This window comes from Bufo gargarizans, chromosome 2 (assembly GCF_014858855.1).
Source record: "Bufo gargarizans isolate SCDJY-AF-19 chromosome 2, ASM1485885v1, whole genome shotgun sequence".
In the NCBI taxonomy this organism is placed as follows: Eukaryota; Metazoa; Chordata; class Amphibia; order Anura; family Bufonidae; genus Bufo; species Bufo gargarizans.
Window position 1 is genome coordinate 71,986,775 of NC_058081.1, and position 18,565 is coordinate 72,005,339.

The window sequence follows — 18,565 nt, forward strand, 5'->3', positions numbered from 1 at the left end:
CTCACACAATTTTCTTTCTTCAGACTGTCTCCGAACAGGCCGTCCGAGTCCTGATCCTTGTACCTACCAAGGAACTTGGCCACCAGGTTCAACAAATGGTCCGACAGCTGACAACCTACTGTGCGCGAGACATTAAAATCGCAGACATCTCCGGCCAGGCAGATATCTCTGCTCAAAGGTCAGACCTATTCTTGGAATTACCGGTAAATTTTTTTTTTTTTGTCCCCACAAAGTTGGTCATCCGTTTTTCTTAATGGGATATGTGCCCCCTTAGACCAATCCTGATGGAGAAGCCAGACATCGTGGTCGGTACCCCCTCTCGAGTATTGATTCACATAAACCAGAAGACCCTGTGCTTGCGAGAGAGCCTTCAGGTCTTGGTGATTGATGAGGCGGACCTGATCTTCTCATTTGGCTTTGAAGATGATTTGAAGAGCCTGCTGTGGTGAGTGGATGGGTCTGGACCAAATGTGGTTGTGTAATGATGCCACTTCTTCTTCTAGATTGATACATGTTCGCTTTGTCATTATTTTTTATTTTTTTTCTCTAACTTTAGCAAACTTCCAAACATCTATCAGTCATACCTCATGTCTGCCACATTCAATGAGGATGTCCTGGCCTTAAAGAAACTTGTGCTGCACAATCCGGTAAGAAGCTTTAAAGAAATCTAGTTAGTCCTCTTTCACACGAGCGAGTTTTTCATTCGGATGCGGTGTGTGTAGTGAATGTGTAGCATCCGGACCGAATGCTGAACCATTCATTTCACGCACCATCTCTGCGTTCAGGAAAAATCACAGCATGTTCTATAGTGTGCGTTTTTTTTCACGCATCTCTGGCCCCAAAGAAGTAAATGGGACATATGGACGCGATGGGTTTTTCACTGATGTATGCTAGGAGATGTAGATAGTTGTTCTTCAGTTTATTTTTATTTTTTTGTTTGTTTGTTTTTCACATGCATGAAAAACGCATCTGCACGGAAAAAAACTGAAACGCTGAACGCAATCGCAGACAAAAACCGATTCATTTTGCCTGCAAAACCATCAGTTTTTCCTTGAACAGACCGTGAATCATTCCGTGTGAAAGAGGCCTTAGGCCTCTTTCACACTTGCGTTGTCCGGATCCGGCGTGTACTCCACTTGCCGGAATTACACGCCGGATCCGGAAAAACGCAAGTGAACTGAAAGCATTTGAAGACGGATCCGTCTTCAAAATGCTTTGTGTTACTATGGCAGCCACAAAGCTATTAAAGTCCTGGTTGCCATAGTAGTAGTGGGGAGCGGGGGAGCGGTATACTTACAGTCCGTGCGGCTCCCGGGGCGCTCCAGAATGACGTCAGAGCGCCCCATGCGCATGGATGACGTGCCATGCGATCACGTCATCCATGCGCGTGGGGCGCCCTGACGTCACTCTGGAGCGCCCCGGGAGCCGCACGGACGGTAAGTATGCTGCTCCCCCGCTCCCCACTACACTTTACCATGGCTGCCAGGACTTTAGCGTCCCGGCAGCCATGGTAACCATTCAGAAAAAGCTAAACGTCGGATCCGGCAATGCGCCGAAACGACGTTTAGCTTAAGGCCGGATCCGGATCAATGCCTTTCAATGGGCATTCATTCCGGATCCGGCCTTGCGGCAAGTGTTCAGGATTTTTGGCCGGAGCAAAAAGTACTGCATGCTGCGGTATTTTCTCCGGCCAAAAAACGTTCCGGTCCTGAACTGAAGACATCCTGATGCATCCTGAACGGATTTCTCTCCATTCAGAATTCATTAGGAAGGATTCTTCCGGCATAGAGCCCCGACGACGGAACTCTATGCCGGAAGAAAAGAACGCAAGTGTGAAAGAGCCCTTAGGGTGTTTTCACGCGGGACCGATATGCTGCAGATTTTCTTGCGGCAAATCCGCATCATTGTACAGTGCCAGCAACGTGGATGAGACTATAAGTAGGTAGAGTTGTCACGATAACAGAATTTGGATTCGATTTCGATACCAAGAAAAGTATTGCGATAATCGATACCATGCAACAACAAAAAAAAAAAACTAACTGAAAAAATGCCCACACATTAACCTCATGTTGCTGGGTGATGAAGTTAATGTGTAAGTATTTTTTATTGTTTTTGCAAAGTATCGATTGTCCATTATGTGAGGAGGTCCTTGATTGGGTCACTTACTAATAATGTGAGGCACATGGAAGTCTAAATTGATAAGACGATATGCCTCGCGTTTGTAGTAGCCCCATCAGCTACCTCCTTACGTAATGGACAACATGGGGTTCATGTGAGGTTACATGCTTTTATCAATTTGGACCTTATTGGTTATAATGAATAACCCCATCAAGGACCTCACATGAACCCCATGTTGCCCATTGTGAGGAGGTACATGATATGGGGGGGTGTTAGTATTAATGTGAGGCACATGGCGTTATTAATTTTGTCCCCCCCCCCCCCCGTGCACCTCATAATTAGTATCCCTATCATGTACCTCACATTAACCCCATGTTGCCGATTATGTGAGAAGGTATATGATGCGATTACCTAATAATGTGACACATGGTTTTCTCAGTTTGGACCTCCATGTGCCTCGCATTAATGGTAAATGACCTCACGTTAACCCCATGTTGTCTATTGTATGAGGAGGTACACGATTGGGTTACTGTTAATGTGAGGCACATGGTCCGCAGATGGAGATAGTCTGGTTACAGGGGGTGCTGTTGCTGGAACCCCCAGTGACCTGCTAAAAATGTACCCCTGCAGCGCCACCACAGGAGGGAAAAAAGCATTACAGTTTCCTTGAAATCAGTGGGCTGTCTGCATGACGCGTTGGATTCTCCAGTGTGACAAATGCTCTTTGCAGCCGCTCTCCTCTTTAGCTGAAGGTCCTGAGTCAGCGCCGCTTCTGTTAACCAAATAAAACCAAGCTGCATCTTGCGCCCTGTAGCGGACTGCGTGGCTAGCTCCTCAGCATGCAGTGCTTTTGTCTTTTTTTGTAGTGTGGTGACTAGGGATGAGGGAACCCGAACTTTACAGGGTCAGCGTTTGGGCACTGAAAGGATTCCGTTATAACGAAATTCGTGACGGAATGAAAAACAGAAGACCTTAAGAGGCATTCCGTTTTGAATTCCATCATAATAGAAGTCTATGGCCAAGCATAACTGATCCGGCCGATTTCCGTCATGCAGGGCTTTGTTTTTTGTCCTGCGTAATGGAAACCGGCTGGATCTGTTAAGCTTGCCCATAGACTTCTATTATGATGGAATTCTAAACGGAATGCCTCTTAAGGTCTTCCGTTTAGCATTCCTCTCACGAATTCTGTTCTATTCCATTGTAACAGAATCCCTTTAGTGCCTGAACGGCAGACCTGTAAAGTTTAGGTTGGCTCATCCCTAGACGTGACCTCTGTGATAGAACTTGTTTCTTCTTCTCTAGGTGACCCTGAAGCTAGAAGAGTCCCAGTTACCGGACAGCTCTCAGCTCACACAGTATCACATCCAGTGCGAGGAGGAGGAAAAGTTTCTTCTGCTTTATACACTTCTTAAGCTCTCCCTCATCCGCGGGAAAACCATTATATTTGTGAATGATGTGGAGAGGAGTTACCGGCTCAAGCTCTTCCTGGAGCAGTTCAGTATCCCATCCTGCGTGCTGAACTCCGAGCTGCCAGTGCAGTCCCGGTAAGCCGGCAGTGCTTTCACTCACCTGAATGGCGGGCATGGTCCCTACTAGTGTTGAGCCAAGTGAGCTTCAGATGCTATATCCAAAGTCGCTTCGTTCATAAGATCCATCTCCGTACAGTATTAAAATGTACGGGCTCCAATGAGCCGAAGTAAGCTATTTGCGAAGTCGCACGTGACATCGTTGACTAACTTCAGTAGTTGATTTTTAAATGGTACCTTGGAACCGAAGCCAAGTTTTAAAGTAGTTTTAAAGTGGAGCTGTGGAGCCCCTGGTGCTGGAGCTTGTGAAAATAGCTGATTGGACTCTTATTAATCCGATGTTGGTGATCTGCATTGCAGCGAGTGAGTTCATGTCCGCTGCTGCATTCATCTCTATGACACAAGTGTGTGCGGTAATAGAGTGCTAGCAGAGCGGGTATGGGCGGTTTAGAGTGTTAACACGTATACAGTATGGTTTCTTTGCTTTAGGCATGGATATGTGAGACATTGTCTTCTTCTTGCTCTGCAGGTGTCACATCATTGCGCAGTTTAACAGGGGCTTCTACGATTATATTATTGCATCCGATGAGCAGGCGTTATCTGAAGCAAAGGCGAAAGGAAAGAAACAGACCGGCAAGAAAAAGGGTAGAAAAACGGACAAGTAAGACATGTATAAAACCCAGTGTTATTATCTTAGTGTGCTCATCCTGTAACCTCCATGCCCTCCTATTGGCTCTGTTGTCCAAGGTTTTCATGGTTCAGATAAAGGTCTGCATCCACTTTCATCCGACCCTGTGGGTGCAGGCAGAGGACAGTGAACCCTGTAGATTCTTTACTTATTCCTAATATGTCTATTCTTAAAGGGGGCTGTGTCACTTCAGGAAATAGCCTTTATTATGTACAGAAAGATAATACAAGGCACTCACTAATGTATTGTGATTGTCCATATTGCTTCTCTTGCTGGCTGGTTTTATTTTTCCATCACATTATACTGTACACTGCTCATTTCCACGGTTACGACCACCCTGCAGTCCAGCAGTGGTGGCCGTGCTTGCACACTATAGGAAAAAGTGCCGGCCTATGTGAGCTCCCACAGTCCACCACACCAGAGAGGCCAAAGCTTTTTCCTATAGTGTGCAAGTGCGACCACCTGTGCTGCATTGCAGGGTGGTCGCAACACTGGACAGGAGCAGTGTATAGTATGATGGAAAGAATAAAACCAGCCAGCAAAGAAAGCAATATGGACATTCACTATACATTAGTAAGTGGCTTGTATTAACTTCCTCTGTGATGAATACCACTTGCTGAAGTGAGACAACCACTTTAATATTTCACCATTTATACATGCTGCACATAGTGAATGGTCTGACAGAGATTTCAAAAAGGTTTTTATTTTTTTGGCTTCTCCAAAAAACAGGCCCATGATTTGTACCCGGTATTGCAAGCACTGTTTAAGTCGATTCTGCTGAGCTTCAATACCAGAAGTAGCCCGTGGTGGTGCTGTTTCTAGGATGGGAAAATGCAGACCCCCAATGAAGGCCCCTAGGGCTGTCTACGTAGGACAGAGAAACGCACAGCTCATTCCCTTGATAGGGGTTGAAGGCAGCGTGGACCGCCCCTAGGGTTGTCTAGCCTACACATTTTACATCCACAGACATTAATTTGTTGTCATATAGACGTGACCATACATCATGTTGAAAAACGGTCATAAAAAAAACACAGTGCAAAAATACCAAAATTCTGTTTATTTTATAAATAATATTTAAATCAAAACATGCATAAAGTACATGGTATGTATCCCTACACTTGCCTTGACCTGTATAGTAAAGTTATGGCCTTTATCCATTTTAGCAGTAAACGCTGTTAGAAAAAACGTATTTACTCATACTAATAAATGTAATGTGTGTGTGCAGCGGAGATTGCTGGATTTTTTGCGACTCGTGCTGCAGTCCCATTATTCCTCATGTGTCTGCCGCTCCGATTTATCCCATGACTCCTTTTTACCGGAGACACAATGCGAATACAGGTTTTCTTCTGTAGCGTCCTTTATCCATGAGGCTTGTGGTTCCATGTTGCCGTTGACCGCCTGCTCATCTGCTGCATTTGTCTTCCAGAGGCCAGGACAGTGAGTATGGCGTGTCTCGGGGGATAGACTTTCAGAATGTTTCCACAGTGTTGAACTTTGACTTCCCCTTGTCTGTTGACTCCTACATTCACCGTGCCGGAAGGTGTGTATTATACAGTTAGCTGATTCTAGTTTTCCCATATCTCCTCTTTATATCTTATGTAATGACCCTCATATCTACTTTCTCATTTCAGGACAGCCCGAGCCAATAACCCCGGTGTGGCCCTAACATTTGTGGCACATACAGAAATGTCCCTGCTAAAAGATATTGAAGAGGCTCTGGGTGGAGGTATATAGCTCTGTGCTACAGTTCATATGTCTTAAAAGGGTATTCCTATCTCATACATGGCCAATGCATTATGATCGGTAGGGTTTAACTTTGGGAATCCTCATTAATACTGGGTTTAAGTGCTGATTTGAGCCTCTTCAAGACTTTCCCTGCGCATCCGCGCACCTGCTGTGCCCATTCGAGTGAATGGGGATGGCTACAGTTACCTGTACAGCCAGGTGGTGAGGAGCGCTGCTCTGCAGGGTGAAACAGTGAATGGTGAGAGTTCCAGTGGCTGTACCCACGGATCATAAAATGATGGTCTTTTCTAAGGCTATGCCATGAGTTTACAAGATGGGAATACCTCTTGAACCCCTTCCCAGCATCTGCTGTACATGTACAGTGTTAAAAGATGGCACCTGTTCTGGAGTGGAGTCGGCACCCTAGCCAACCGGTGTCTGCTGTTTCTTACAGCAGACACCCGGGGCTAATGTCTGCGATTGTCAATAAAGGCGATTGCAGACATTTAACCCCTCAGATGGGTGGTCAGATGTGACCAACATCTTAGAGGCTTTTCCTGGGACAGTGTGCTCCCAGGGCTGGCCGAGATCCCCCCCCCCCCACTCTGCGATCTGTGGAGCCATTGGTTGTTCCTAATACCTTGGGTCTCTCTGAGGAAATTCATGCTAATAAGGCCTCATGCACACGGCCATTGGGTCCGCAATTCCGGAGATATGGAATGGAACACCGGAAGCACTGCAGAATTGCGGTGCGGACTGACCACGGACCCATTTAAGTTGAATGGGTCCGGCCCACTGCACGGATGTTGCCCATGGATTAGGGACCACAAAAAGCTGTAGTTTCTATGGAGGCCTACAAGTGGCAGGGCTCCCTAGGAATAGTAATAAAAAAATAAAAAATATGAATTAAATCAAAAATGTAAAAATTCTATTCCCCACCCTTTCCCCATAATAAAAGTAAAAACAATATAGCCATCCTTAATTCTAAAATGCCTGAAATATTAAAATATAAATGTATTCATCACGTACAGTGAATGCCGTAATGAAGAGAAAAAAAAAAGAGAAAATGGCCGGTTTACAGGAAACCCACAGATCTTTAAGAAGGAGGGGCCTCTCCATTCCTCAGTAGTTTTCCTGTCCTAGGAGAGGATTCCTACAAGCGTCTGCTGAAGTCTGTGGCGGCATACCTGTAAACTCTGGAGGTCCCTCCTTTCTGCCTAGACATAGCGCTTCCCCTTCTGTAGTATGCGATCCATCCTCAAGGGACGGGAGTGCAGGGATTGCGATTGTAGAATTGCGAGACTTCATCTCCTGGGCGCTGGAGCGCGGAAGATTTGAATTTCCAGTGCATTTAGCCCAGCTAGAGCGCCCTATGGATCCTTGCCGTAAAGGACCTGATGCAAGGCGTGTGTGGGACCTCTGTCAGCATGGAGGTGCTGGAGAGGCACAGAAGGACCCGTCTACCCCTGCACCTTTGGTATGGCTGGAGGGTATGTACGGCAGGGGGTTCTATACCCCTTCTTTGGGTTTCTTTTACATTGGGTTTATTATGGCATATTATAAATAATAGGGATCGACCGATTATCGGATTTAACGATATTATCGCCCGTTTCAGGATTTTGAACGGTATCGGCATTTATTTTGCCGATATTCCGATAACGTCCTGGGAACACAGATCGCGCTGCTGACAGCGCGCTCCTTGTTCCCTCAGCAGCAGCACAGGGGAGAAAAAGCAGTGTCTCCTCCCCCTGTGCTGCTGCTGCCGCTCCAGCCAATGGGAGGACAGGGGACAAGAGGAGGGGAGGAGCTATGGCCACTGCGCCACCAATGAAGCTTAATCTCACATTAATTCATATACAGGAGGCGGGAGCTGCAGTATCACACAGCCGACTCCCGGCCTCTGAGCTGTAGCTGCGATCTGCGGTAGTTAACTCCTCAGGTGCCGCGGATCGCAGCTACAGCTCATAGAGGTCGGGAGCCGGCTATGTGATCCTGCAGCCAGCTCCCCGCCTCCTGTATATGAATAAATTAGAGATTAAGCTTCATTGGTGGCGCAGTGCGCCCCCCCAAGCCCCCCAGTATCAGACATTGGTGGCGCAGTGCACCCCCCCTCCCCCCAGTCGCAGTGCGCCCCCCACAGGATTCCCTCTCCCCTGCTCCTCCGATCGGAGACCCAGCAGTGTAATGCTGGGGCTCCGATCGGTTACCATGGCAGCCAGGACGCTACTGAAGCCCTGGCTGCCATGATAAGCTCCATGCTGCTCTGTGCACAAAGCACAGAGCAGCAGGGACAGTGTGAGCTCCTATTCACCCTGATAGATCTCTATCAGGGTGAATAGGACAAGGGTTCTAGTCCCTAAGGGGGCTAAAAGTTAGTAAAAAAAAAAAAAGGAATAAAAACACCAAAATATTAAATATAAATGAAAAAGAAAGATTTACAAAAAATAAAAATACACATTAACAATAAACATTAATTTTCAGCAGATTTGTGGGAATTTTTTTTTTTTTTTCAAAACTGAAAATTCCCAGAATATCGGTATAAATTATCGGCTATCGGCCTGAAAGTTCACAAATTATCGGTATCGGCCCTAAAAAATCAATATCGGTCGATCCCTAATAAATAAACCCAGGAAAGTGTCGGCTAAGACAAAGCATAAGGAATGTGGAATTTGTAAGGACAAATTGCCCCCTTCCTATGTTAAGCTACTCTGTCACTCCTGCATAGAAAACACTATAGCGGAAGAATCCCCCTCAATGTTCAAATGTCTGAAAAGACTGATTAGAGAAGAAGTGGGTAACGCCCTTAAATCTCAAAAAGTAGCCCATAGAAGCAAAGACAGAACCCCTACTGGGCAAAGGTTTTCGGACATCTCTAGTTCGGATGAAAATACGTTAGTGGAAAGTGGGGAGGTTTCATCCGAATCATCCTCTGATGACGATGGAGTTCTTTCCCATTTGAGGACGTTAATCAACTTCAGAACGCAGTTAGAGCTACAATGAATATTAAGGACCCCAAGGAAGTAAGATCAGTCCAGGACGTAATGTTTGATGGGTTGGAAGGAAGTAAAAAGAACGAGTTTTTATTCATAAAAACGTGGCAGCCTATGATAAAGAACAAGTGGAAAAATCCAGACAAACGTAATTTCTCGCCCATTTTCCTTGGGGGACACAGACCTTGGGTATAGCTCAGCTCCCTAGGAGGCGTGACACTAAGTAAAACTGTTAAGCCCCTCCTCCATCAGCTATACCCTCAGCCTGGAGATAGAGGCTACCAGTTTTAGCTTAGTGTCCAAGGAGGCAAGACACTCCCTGCTACTGCAGGGCTGTTTTCTCCTTGTTATTTTTACTTTTTCTTCTAATTTTGTTATTTTATTTTTTCCTAGGGATACCAGAGACGCATTGACCTCTCTGCTCTCCCGGGGTTGAGCTGCGCCAGTGCCAACTTATCTGCACTGCTGCCTCCCCCACAGAAGCAATAGAAGGATCTGGGCAGCAATGGCTCCCCTACATCCCGCCAGCTAGGGGGTCGCCCGCACGCCAAGCCCCTCTTCCAGCTTCCTGCCACTGCGGTGCCAGTGGCTGAAGGGGCGACCCTGCTGGAAAGGACTGAGGGTGAAGACGTCGCACGGTGAGATGGCTATTCCAGCCCATACCCCGTCCCTATCTGCAGCATCTACCCCTCTGGGTAAGGGGGGCACCCGTGGTCGCTCATTCTGAGCGCTCATCTGCAGGACAATGCAGCACAGCAGCATCCTCAGCACCCCCACGCTTTTCCCCCCCACGCTGCTATCTTTCTCCCCCCCCTCCCCCTCATTCGGGGCTGACTCCATTTTTCTCTTCTCTCTCTCCCCCTTCCCGCCGAGAACGGGGGGCGGGGCTTAGCGGTCCCGGCAGGGGGCGGGGCTTCCGCGCGTCATTTTGGGGGCGGAGCTACATTCTCCTTCACAGGAGACATTTCAAGCGCTGGAGGGGGCGGAGCTTGTTCCCCGCGCTTTCTGCTGAGGTTTCCCGCGCTTCCTCACTCCTGACAGGAAGCTGGGACACGGTGGGGGACTCTAACCTCCTGTGTACATCGCTCGGCTTCTGTGGGCGCTCTCTGCTGCTCTCTGCTGCTCTCTGCTGCTCACTGCTGTTCACTGCTTCTCTGCTGCTGCTGATCTGGGCCATCTCCTGACGTTCTTCTGAGGCACTGGTAGGACAGTTAACCCTCTCCTAACCCTCCTGGTCATAGCTGCTATAACCCTTTGTGGTCTCTATATTAGAGTACAACCACACTTCAGCATGTCAGATCCCACAGGTGCCCCCAAACCCTGGTACCATGCCTGTACCGCCTGTAAGGAACTTTTTCCGCGTGGGCAATCTGAGCCGCATTGCCTTGCATGTCAGGCCCCGATGCAGGGCCCGCTTCCCGCTGCGCCCCCCGGTGCCTCTGAACCCCCTGACTGGGCTAGGTCTCTGTCTCAGGCGGTGGAAAGCCTTACACACGTAGTGGGCCGTCTCGTGGATAGACCGCCTCTCCCGCAGGCTGCCACAATCCCTGTCGCACCCGCTGGGACTACCGTTTCTGCCGCCCCCACTGGTTCCCTGCCTCCCAGCGAATCTTCCAGGGCCCGGCATACTCAGAAACGTTCAAGGGTTGAGCGCACATCTTCTCCAGATGCTTTGCTCTCTCCGCCATGCGTGCGAGCTCAGTCAAGTCTATCCTCTCAAAGGGATACGCTTTCTGAGGGAGAACTGGCGGATTCGGACGTGGACATGGACTCAGAGCTTCCGTCCAAATTGGCGTCCGCGGTGGGGCATCTTGTCACTAGCATCCGTGATACCTTTCAGCTACACGATGACCCCCCCAGCTCTGAACAGGCCGGCGTGTCCTTTCTCCGCCCCAAACAGGCCTCCAAGGTTTTTCCCATACACGCTGATTTTTCTTCTGTGGTATCCAAGGCTTGGACTCGGCCTAACGTCCGCTTTATTACACCCAAAAAGCTGGACATTTGTTATCCCTTTCCAGCGGATTCTGTGACCACGTGGACATCCCCGCCTAAGGTTGATCCTCCCGTGGCTCGCCTGTCCAAAAGCACTACTATTCCTGTACAGGACGGATCTTCCCTCCAGTCTGTTGAGGACCGTCGTACGGAATCCCTCTCCAAGGCCATATTTACTGCCTCTGGTTCGGCCCTTAGACCGGTCTTTGCCTCCGCCTGGGTTGGCAAAGCGGTCTCTGAATGGGGTTTGCAACTGGAACGGGAGTTAGGGTCGGACGTCCCTGTTCAGGACCTCCGTTCCTTAGCCCAACTAATTGTTCAGGCCGGAAAATTCGTCTGTGAGGCCTCCCTTGATGCGGGTGCCCTCATTGCCCGTTCCTCTGCCCTGGCAGTTTCTGTCAGGAGGGAACTCTGGCTGAAGGTTTGGGCGGCGGACGCCGCTTCCAAACGCTCTTTGGCCGGCCTACCATTCACGGGTTCCCGCCTGTTCGGAACCCGTCTGGACGAACTTATATCAGAGGCCACGGGTGGGAAGAGTACTCACCTCCCCCAGTCCAGGCCAATGGGCGCCCCCCGTGGTCGCGCTGGTTCGTCCCGTTTTCGGTCCTTTCGCAAGCCCACCGGGTCTAGACCCGCGGCCAGTTCTTCTTCCTCTGGCCCAGCCCAGGATAGACGCAAGAAGCCGTTTTTTCGGACGCAACCTACCTGGCGCAAGTCCCAGCCTGCACGGGCTCCCACAGGCCAGCAGCCCTCTGCCTGAAGGTGCGCCCCCACCCACCCGGGTGGGGGGCCGCCTTCTCCTATTCAGGAACGTATGGCGGGCCCACATCTCAGACGCATGGGCGCTCGAGATTGTATCTTGCGGATACAAAATCGAATTTGCGTCCGTTCCGCCAGACCGTTTCTTCCGATCCCGTCCTCCGCGAGATCCCGTACGAGTGGCCGCCTTCTTCGCGGCCATTCACTCTCTAATGGACAAGGGTGTCGTCGCCCCCGTGCCTCCGACGGAAAGGTTCAGGGGGTTCTACTCGAACCTCTTTGTGGTTCCCAAGAAGGAAGGCTCAGTGCGTCCGATCTTGGACCTAAAACGCCTGAACCGTTTTCTCCGACTGCAGAGATTCCGGATGGAGTCTCTCAGGTCCGCAGTGGCCTCCCTGGAAAGAGGGGATTTCATGGCCTCAATCGACATTCAGGATGCATACCTCCACGTTCCGGTTGCTCCATGTCATCACCGCTTCCTGCGCTTTGCGGTGGGGGACGATCACTTCCAATTCGTCGCCCTTCCCTTTGGTCTGGCGACTGCTCCTCGAGTGTTCACCAAGGTCCTGGCCCCTGTCTTGGCCCTTCTACGTTCAAGAAGTGTTTTTCTTCTCCCATACTTGGACGACATCCTGGTCAAGGCACCCTCCTTCTCTCAGACATCCCGCAGTGTGGAACTCACTCTGGAGACCCTGACGCGGTTCGGTTGGATTATCAACCACCCCAAATCTTCCCTTACCCCCTCCAGACGGCTGATCTTCCTGGGGATGCTCCTGGATACAGAGTTGGCGGAGGTCCGCCTTCCGTCGGACAAGCGTCTGGCCCTTCGCGGGTCGGTTCGCAGTCTCCTCCGTCATCACCGCCCTTCCCTCAGATCCAGCATGCGGTTGTTGGGAAAGATGGTTGCCTGTTTCGAAGCGGTGCCGTTCGCACAATTCCGATCCCGCACCTTTCAGAGGGCAATTCTGTCGGCCTGGGACAAATCACTGAGGAGTCTGGACAGGACCTTTCTTCTGCCTCCCCTGGCTCGAGCTTCCCTCGGCTGGTGGTTGCATATCCCTCTAAGGGGGAAGTCCTTCCTTCCACTGAACTGGCTGGTGATTACCACAGATGCCAGCTTACGGGGGTGGGGGGGGGGTTTTTCCCTCCCCGGTCCGTCCAGGGCGTTTGGTCTCTATCGGAGTCCAGACTTCCAATCAATATTCTGGAACTGAGGGCGATTCTTCTGTCCCTCAGACACTGGACCCATCTGCTGAGGGGCCACCCTGTTCGGATCCAATCGGACAATGCCACGGCTGTGGCATACATAAACCATCAGGGAGGCACTCGCAGCGCTGCAGCGATGCAAGAGGTGACCCTCATTCTCCTCTGGGCGGAGACGCACGTGCCGGCCTTATCTGCGATTTACATCCCGGGGGTGGACAACTGGGCGGCGGATTTCCTCAGCCGGTCCACCATCGACCCGGGAGAATGGTCCCTGCACCCAGAGGTGTTCGAAGCCCTTTGTCTTCGCTGGGGTCGCCCCGACGTGGACCTCATGGCCTCCAAATTCAACCACAAGGTCCCCCTATACCTGGCCAGGGCACGGGACCCGAAGGCATACGGCGCCGACGCGCTCGTCCTTCCGTGGCGCGAATTCTCCCTTCTGTACGTCTTTCCTCCTTTTCCCCTCCTGCCACGGGTTCTTCGGAGGATCGCGGCAGAGGGCGTCCCCGCGATTCTAATCGCCCCGTATTGGCCCCGCCGGTCTTGGTACGCCGACCTAATGTTGCTGTTGGCAGACGCACCGTGGCCACTGCCCTCCAGGGAAGACCTTCTCTCTCAGGGACCGATCTTCCACGAGCATTTAGGCTCGCTACGTTTGACGGCGTGGCTATTGAGACCGCCGTCTTAACGCGACGGGGTTTCTCCGCGGACGTAGTCCGCACCATGATCCGGACTCGTAAGCCCGTATCCTCTAGGATCTACTATCGGGTTTGGAGGTCCTATCTGGGGTTCTGTGAGTCCCGGAGCATCCCACCTCTCCGGTTTTCTCTTCCCACAATCCTGTCCTTCCTCCAGTCGGGTCTGGACCTGGGGCTGTGCCTCAGTTCTCTGAAGGGTCAGATTTCGGCGCTGTCTATTCTTCTCCAGCGTCCCCTGGCCCCTCTAGGGCCAATTAAGACCTTTTTACAAGGGGTGGCTCACTCTGTTCCGCCGTACCGCCCTCCAGTTCCTTCCTGGGACCTGAATGTGGTGCTCTCGGCGCTCCAATCAGCCCCCTTCGAGCCTTTACGGGAGGTCTCCCTTCGCCTTCTGTCCTGCAAGGTCATCTTTCTTGTGGCCGTCACGTCTCTCCGACGGGTGTCGGAGTTAGCGGCTCTTTCTTGCTCCGAACCTTTCCTGATCTTCCACCAGGATAAGGTTGTGCTTCGGCCTGTCCCGACTTTCCTGCCAAAGGTGGTCTCCGCCTTTCACATCAATGAGGACATCGTCCTTCCGTCGCTCTGTCCCTCTCCTTCCCACCCCAGAGAACGGGAACTGCACCGTCTGGATGTGGTCAGGGCGTTGAGGATTTACTTGGAGGTCACCGGGTCCTTTCGGCGCACGGACTCCCTGTTTGTGGTTCCGGAGGGTTCGCGCAAAGGGTTGGCGGTCTCCAAGGTGGCTATTGCCCGTTTCATTAAACTGGCGGTGTCTGAGGCTTATCGAGCCAAGGGCAGGCCTCCGCCTTTTGGCGTCACTGCTCATTCCACCAGAGCAGTCGGAGCTTCCTGGGCGCAGAGGCATCGGGCCTCGGCTGAACAGTTGTGCAAAGCAGCCACTTGGTCCTCTCTGCACACTTTCACAAAGTTCTATAGGGTGCATACGCATGCATCAGCGGATGCTGCATTGGGCCGCCTGGTTTTGCAGGCAGCGGTTTCCTGATGCTCTGGTGGTGTTCCGCCTCGGGTTTGTGGTCCCTCCCTTCTTGGACTGCTCTTGAACGTCCCAAGGTCTGTGTCCCCCAAGGAAAATGGGCGAGAAAAGGAGATTTTTGTATAACTTACCAGTTAAATCTCTTTCTCGCTCTTCCTTGGGGGACACAGCACCCACCCTTCTGTGTTTGGTTACAGGGTTATGGTCTGGCGCCCCGTTGGGTTGCTGGCTGGTTGTTTCCGTTATTGGTTGTTATCCTTTCACTACTTGGACACGCAACTGGTAGCCTCTATCTCCAGGCTGAGGGTATAGCTGATGGAGGAGGGGCTTAACAGTTTTACTTAGTGTCACGCCTCCTAGGGAGCTGAGCTATACCCAAGGTCTGTGTCCCCCAAGGAAAATGGGCGAGAAAGAGATTTAACTGGTAAGTTATACAAAAATCTCCTTTTTATTTCCTCGTCTGTAAAACGCAAATACCCCTTTGACGCTGCGGATTCAGTACTCTGGGACCGCGCACCGAAAAATGACGTACCGATTGCTTAAGTATCACGCAGATCATCTTTGCCTTTTGATGACCTAGGGCAGCTTAAAGACGCCATGGACAGGAGAAGTAGATAGCTTCCTAAGGCGAACATGGGAGTCAGCAGGGGCTTCCCCTAAACCAGGCATGTCCAAACTGCGGCCCTCCAGCTGTTGCAAAACTACAACTCCCAACATGCCTTGGATAGCGTACAGCTATTAGGGCATGCTGGGAGTTGTAGTTTTGCAACAGCTGGAGGGCCGCAGTTTGAACATGCCTGCCTTAAACCAAACATAACGGCCACTTGTACTGCTAGGGCCCTTATCTTGTGGGTTAAGCAGTTAGGGGACCAGATTAAGGATAATACTCCTAGGGACCAGCTATTAGAATCTATCCCGTTTATTGCCAAAGCAGCTGACATTCTGGCAGATGCTTCTGCCGATGCGGTTAGATTATCTGCTCGTTAATCTTCCCTGGCTAATTAGGCTCACAGAGCCTTTTGGCTTAAGAATTGGTCAGGGGGACGTGGCTTCTAAGAATAGACTATGTAATATTCCATGTGAAGGGAAATACTTGTTCTGTTCTGCCTTGGACAATATTCTTGAAAAAACAGGAGATAGAAAGAAAGGGTAAGCCCGAGGGCTCAGGAGGCTCTAGAAAAGGAGGTAGAGAAACTTTTATTTGAAAAGAGGCGCTTATCTCTTTTACGCCAACCTTTTTCTGGTAAAAAAAAACCAAAATAAAAACTATGTAGAATTTAGAACCACCATAAACTTAAGTTAAACAAGTTCTTAGTATACAGAAAATCCCAAATGGAGACAATGAAGTCAGTAGTGGACCTCCTGTACAACGACTGTTATATGGTGGTCCTGGACATCAGGGACGTATATTACCATCTCCCAATATACCCGGCTCTTCAGGGGTTCCTGAGAGTGGCACTGAAGATGCAGGAATGTCTGAGACATTTTCAGTTCCAGGTACTACCCTTTGGAATCCTGTTGGAAGACATCCTGTTTGTACCGTATCTGGACCATTTCATAGCCGAGTCCGAACACGCCTGTCTCACCCAGATTACACAGGTGATCTGAATTCTCTGAGGTGAATAATCAATGCGGAAAAATCCAGAATGGTTCCTCAAAGTTCAACAGTTCCTGGGCATATTATTGAATTCTACATCTCGGAAATCTTTTCTGCCTCCAGAAAAGGTCCAGAGAATGATGTCAGTGATACATCAACTTATTCAGAATCCTACTCTGTCGATCAGAAGGGGCATGTCAGCTCTGGGATCTTTAACCTCCTGCATTCCAGCGGTTCCGTGGGCTCAGGCTCCCTCCAGGAGCCTTCAATGGGAGATTCTCCAGACTTGGTCAAGGAAGGGAGAAGAGACGGACAGAAAAATGTCTATTTCCAGTCAAACATGCAGTTCCCTAAGGCTGGGTTCACACGAGCGCGTCAGGATTAGGTCCGGATGCGTCCCAGGTATATTGCAAACCCGGTGATTGGGTACGCAATTGCAGTCAGTTTTGAATGCGTTTGCGTTACGATGTTCAGTTTTTATCGCGCGGGTGCAATGTGTTTTGCACGCACGTGATAAAAAAACGACTGTGGTACCCAGACCCGAACTTCTTCAACAGAAGTTCAGGTTTGGGTTCGGTGTTGTGTAGATGATGGACCATGTGATTGGAGCATGTGATCTGAGGTTATCACAGGTCCTTTAGCCGGTAGTTCATCATTAAAGAAGTAAAGAAGAGACCGGGAACTACGCGATCAAGAGGAGAAGGTGAGTTAATTTTTTTTATTTTTTAACCCTCAACTGATCACCTACTAAGCGTTCTGTATTCAGAATGCTATTATTTTCCCTTATAACCGTGTTATAAGGGAAAATAATACAGTGAATAGACTGTCACCTAGCAACCATGCGTGAAAATCGCACCGCACCTGCACTTGCTTGCGGATGCTTGCGATTTTCACTCAGCACCATTCCCTTCTATGGGGCCTGCGGTGCGTGATAAACGCACAATATAGAGCATGCTGCGATTTTCACGCAACGCATAAGTGATGCGTGAAAATCACTGCTCATGTGCACAGCCCCATAGAAGTGAATGGGTCAGGATTCAGTGCAGGTGCAATGCGTTCACCGCACGCATCGCACCCGAAGACCACTGAGGAATGGAGAGGCCCCTCCTTCTTAAATATCTGTGGGTTTCCTGTCCAGGGCAGAAGACCCTCTCTCCTGGTGCTATCATGGACTCTGGAAAATCGAATTACTGGTAAAAGTAAATATCATTTTTTGCTTCCCTTCCCCAAAAAACTATTGATCAAAAAAAACATGCACACCCCAACTTATCACTGAAAATAGATTTAGATATAAAACAAAAAGGTGTAGGGTTCAGAATATGGCGATGAAAGGATAATATATTTTTTTTTAAGTATTAAAACACAAGAAAGAATGTGTATAAATGTGATATTGGTGCAGAGAATGTAGTGAACACTAAAAACAAAACCCATAAAACTGCCTCAGAGTTGTTGTTTTTCCTATTCCACCCTATTTAGAATTTTTTTTTCCAGCTTTCCACTACATCATATGCAATATTAAATAGTGCCATTAGAAAGTACAGCCTGTACTGCAACAAACAAGCCCGCATGCGGAAATATAAAAAAGTTATGGCTCTGGGAAGCAGGGAGTGAAAAAACAAAAAAAAAGTGCTGTCTTGAAAGCGTTAATATTTTCAGTGTTTTCCCCGTATACAGTTATAGGGTACGTAGTAGCTGATTGATGTAAAGTAACTAGAATTTCAGGGAAAGGGTTTCTGAGAGTTGTGCAGTGCAATTCCAGTTCCGCTATAGTAATATCCCGTCCCACGCCTCTCTTACAGGGAGCTCTGAGGAGTGTGTGCTGCGTCCTTACAGGTTTCGCATGGAAGAGGTGGAAGGATTTCGCTATCGCTGCAGGGTAAGTCCAGTATAGCTGAGGACACGAGAGTGCGTTTGGATGCCTCCCTTTGAAGCAGCAATAGAAATAGTCACCAGCAATATGTCTCTGATGGTGATAAATTACAGTCTATCTCACTGGAATACATGGAAGTACAGTGCTGATCGCTACTTTCACACTAGCGTTTTTGCCTGATCCGGCAGTGTTCAGCAAAAACGCCTCTGTTACTGATAGAGTAATTATTACTGTAAAAAAATAAATAATCCAAGGTACCTTGGAACCGAACCAGAGTTCGGGGAATGTTTTTTTGCAGTAAAAATTAATCTATAAAGTTATAACACGAAGTCACACGAGACTTCGCGAAATAATAACCGGCTCATATGAGCCAATACATTCTAAAACTGTACAGTATTGGAC

General features: G+C 49.4%; 1 protein-coding gene across 1 annotated transcript in view; it reads left to right on the plus strand.

Moving 5' to 3' along the window:
* DDX56 (DEAD-box helicase 56) overlaps positions 1-18,565 on the plus strand; it is a 41,812-nt gene that overhangs the window by 5,438 nt on the left and 17,809 nt on the right. The window contains exons 3-10 of the mRNA XM_044279184.1: positions 24-178; positions 275-445; positions 557-647; positions 3,421-3,662; positions 4,174-4,305; positions 5,759-5,872; positions 5,964-6,058; positions 18,093-18,169. Coding sequence (XP_044135119.1) covers positions 24-178; positions 275-445; positions 557-647; positions 3,421-3,662; positions 4,174-4,305; positions 5,759-5,872; positions 5,964-6,058; positions 18,093-18,169 — 1,077 coding nt within the window. The remainder of the gene's footprint in view (positions 1-23; positions 179-274; positions 446-556; positions 648-3,420; positions 3,663-4,173; positions 4,306-5,758; positions 5,873-5,963; positions 6,059-18,092; positions 18,170-18,565) is intronic.